This window comes from Morone saxatilis, unplaced genomic scaffold (genome assembly GCF_004916995.1).
Source record: "Morone saxatilis isolate NCDOM2014 unplaced genomic scaffold, NCSU_SB_2.0 Contig6, whole genome shotgun sequence".
NCBI lineage: Eukaryota > Metazoa > Chordata > Actinopteri > Moronidae > Morone > Morone saxatilis.
The window spans coordinates 13,429,737-13,430,457 of record NW_023340206.1 but is presented as its reverse complement, the minus strand read 5'-3'; the positions used below and the strand labels follow the sequence as shown (position 1 = coordinate 13,430,457).

Below are 721 nucleotides of genomic sequence, written 5' to 3'. Positions count from 1 at the left end.
AAATGAGTTAGAATTATTTTCCAGGTGAGTCTTTGCTTCTCACAGCGTGTTTTTAAAAATATAACTGTAACATCAGACATGCAGCTGATAGAACAAACCATCCTTCTGCTCTGCGTCCGGTGAGGAATCTTCTTTCAGCTCTTCGGGCTTCTGGAAAGATCACACGTTGCATTAGAATCAACAGGAGCGATGAATAAATAAATAAAACATCAATAATAAACTTACAGGAGTCTGAGTCTCCTCTGTTTGTTTCTCTGACGAGTCGTCCACCCTAGCTGACGTGTCATTATCCTCTTCCTCCACTTCCTCTTCATCAGCACTGTCCTCCTCTTTCTCTCTTTCATCATCATCCTCTTCACCTTTGCTGCACGTCCGAGTAAATCCTTTACTCAGATCCTGACACAAAGAGTGAATTTAGACAGAATAACAACCATGTTCAATTCCAGTTTAGTTTTATTCCAATGAGACACAATAAAGTCTCGGGATAGTTTGCTTTGGATATAATTTCCATATTCAGATGTTTTTCGACTACGAGGTTAAATGAAATAATTTGGTGTACCGCGTTGCGCGAACAATGTACAGTATGCCAGGAACAGCTTCACACACAAGGGCTCAGGTTACTATCACACTAACCAAATCAGAAAAAAAGGACAAAAGGACACAAAGCAGAAGAAAAGTGAAGGAAAATACAACAATCCTGGTCAAATTTGGTGCCTGTGGA

The 721-nt window shown here is 40.1% G+C and overlaps 1 protein-coding gene across 1 annotated transcript in view; it reads right to left on the bottom strand.

Moving 5' to 3' along the window:
* Nucleotides 1-434, bottom strand: part of LOC118339698 (dynein light chain Tctex-type 1-like) — a 2,630-nt gene extending 2,196 nt beyond the window's left edge. Inside the window, exons 1-2 of the mRNA XM_035677398.1 lie at nucleotides 402-434; nucleotides 99-150 (exon numbers count right to left, since the gene is read on the bottom strand). Coding sequence (XP_035533291.1) covers nucleotides 99-150; nucleotides 402-434 — 85 coding nt within the window. The remainder of the gene's footprint in view (nucleotides 1-98; nucleotides 151-401) is intronic.
* Between the last annotated feature and the right edge of the window lie 287 nt (nucleotides 435-721).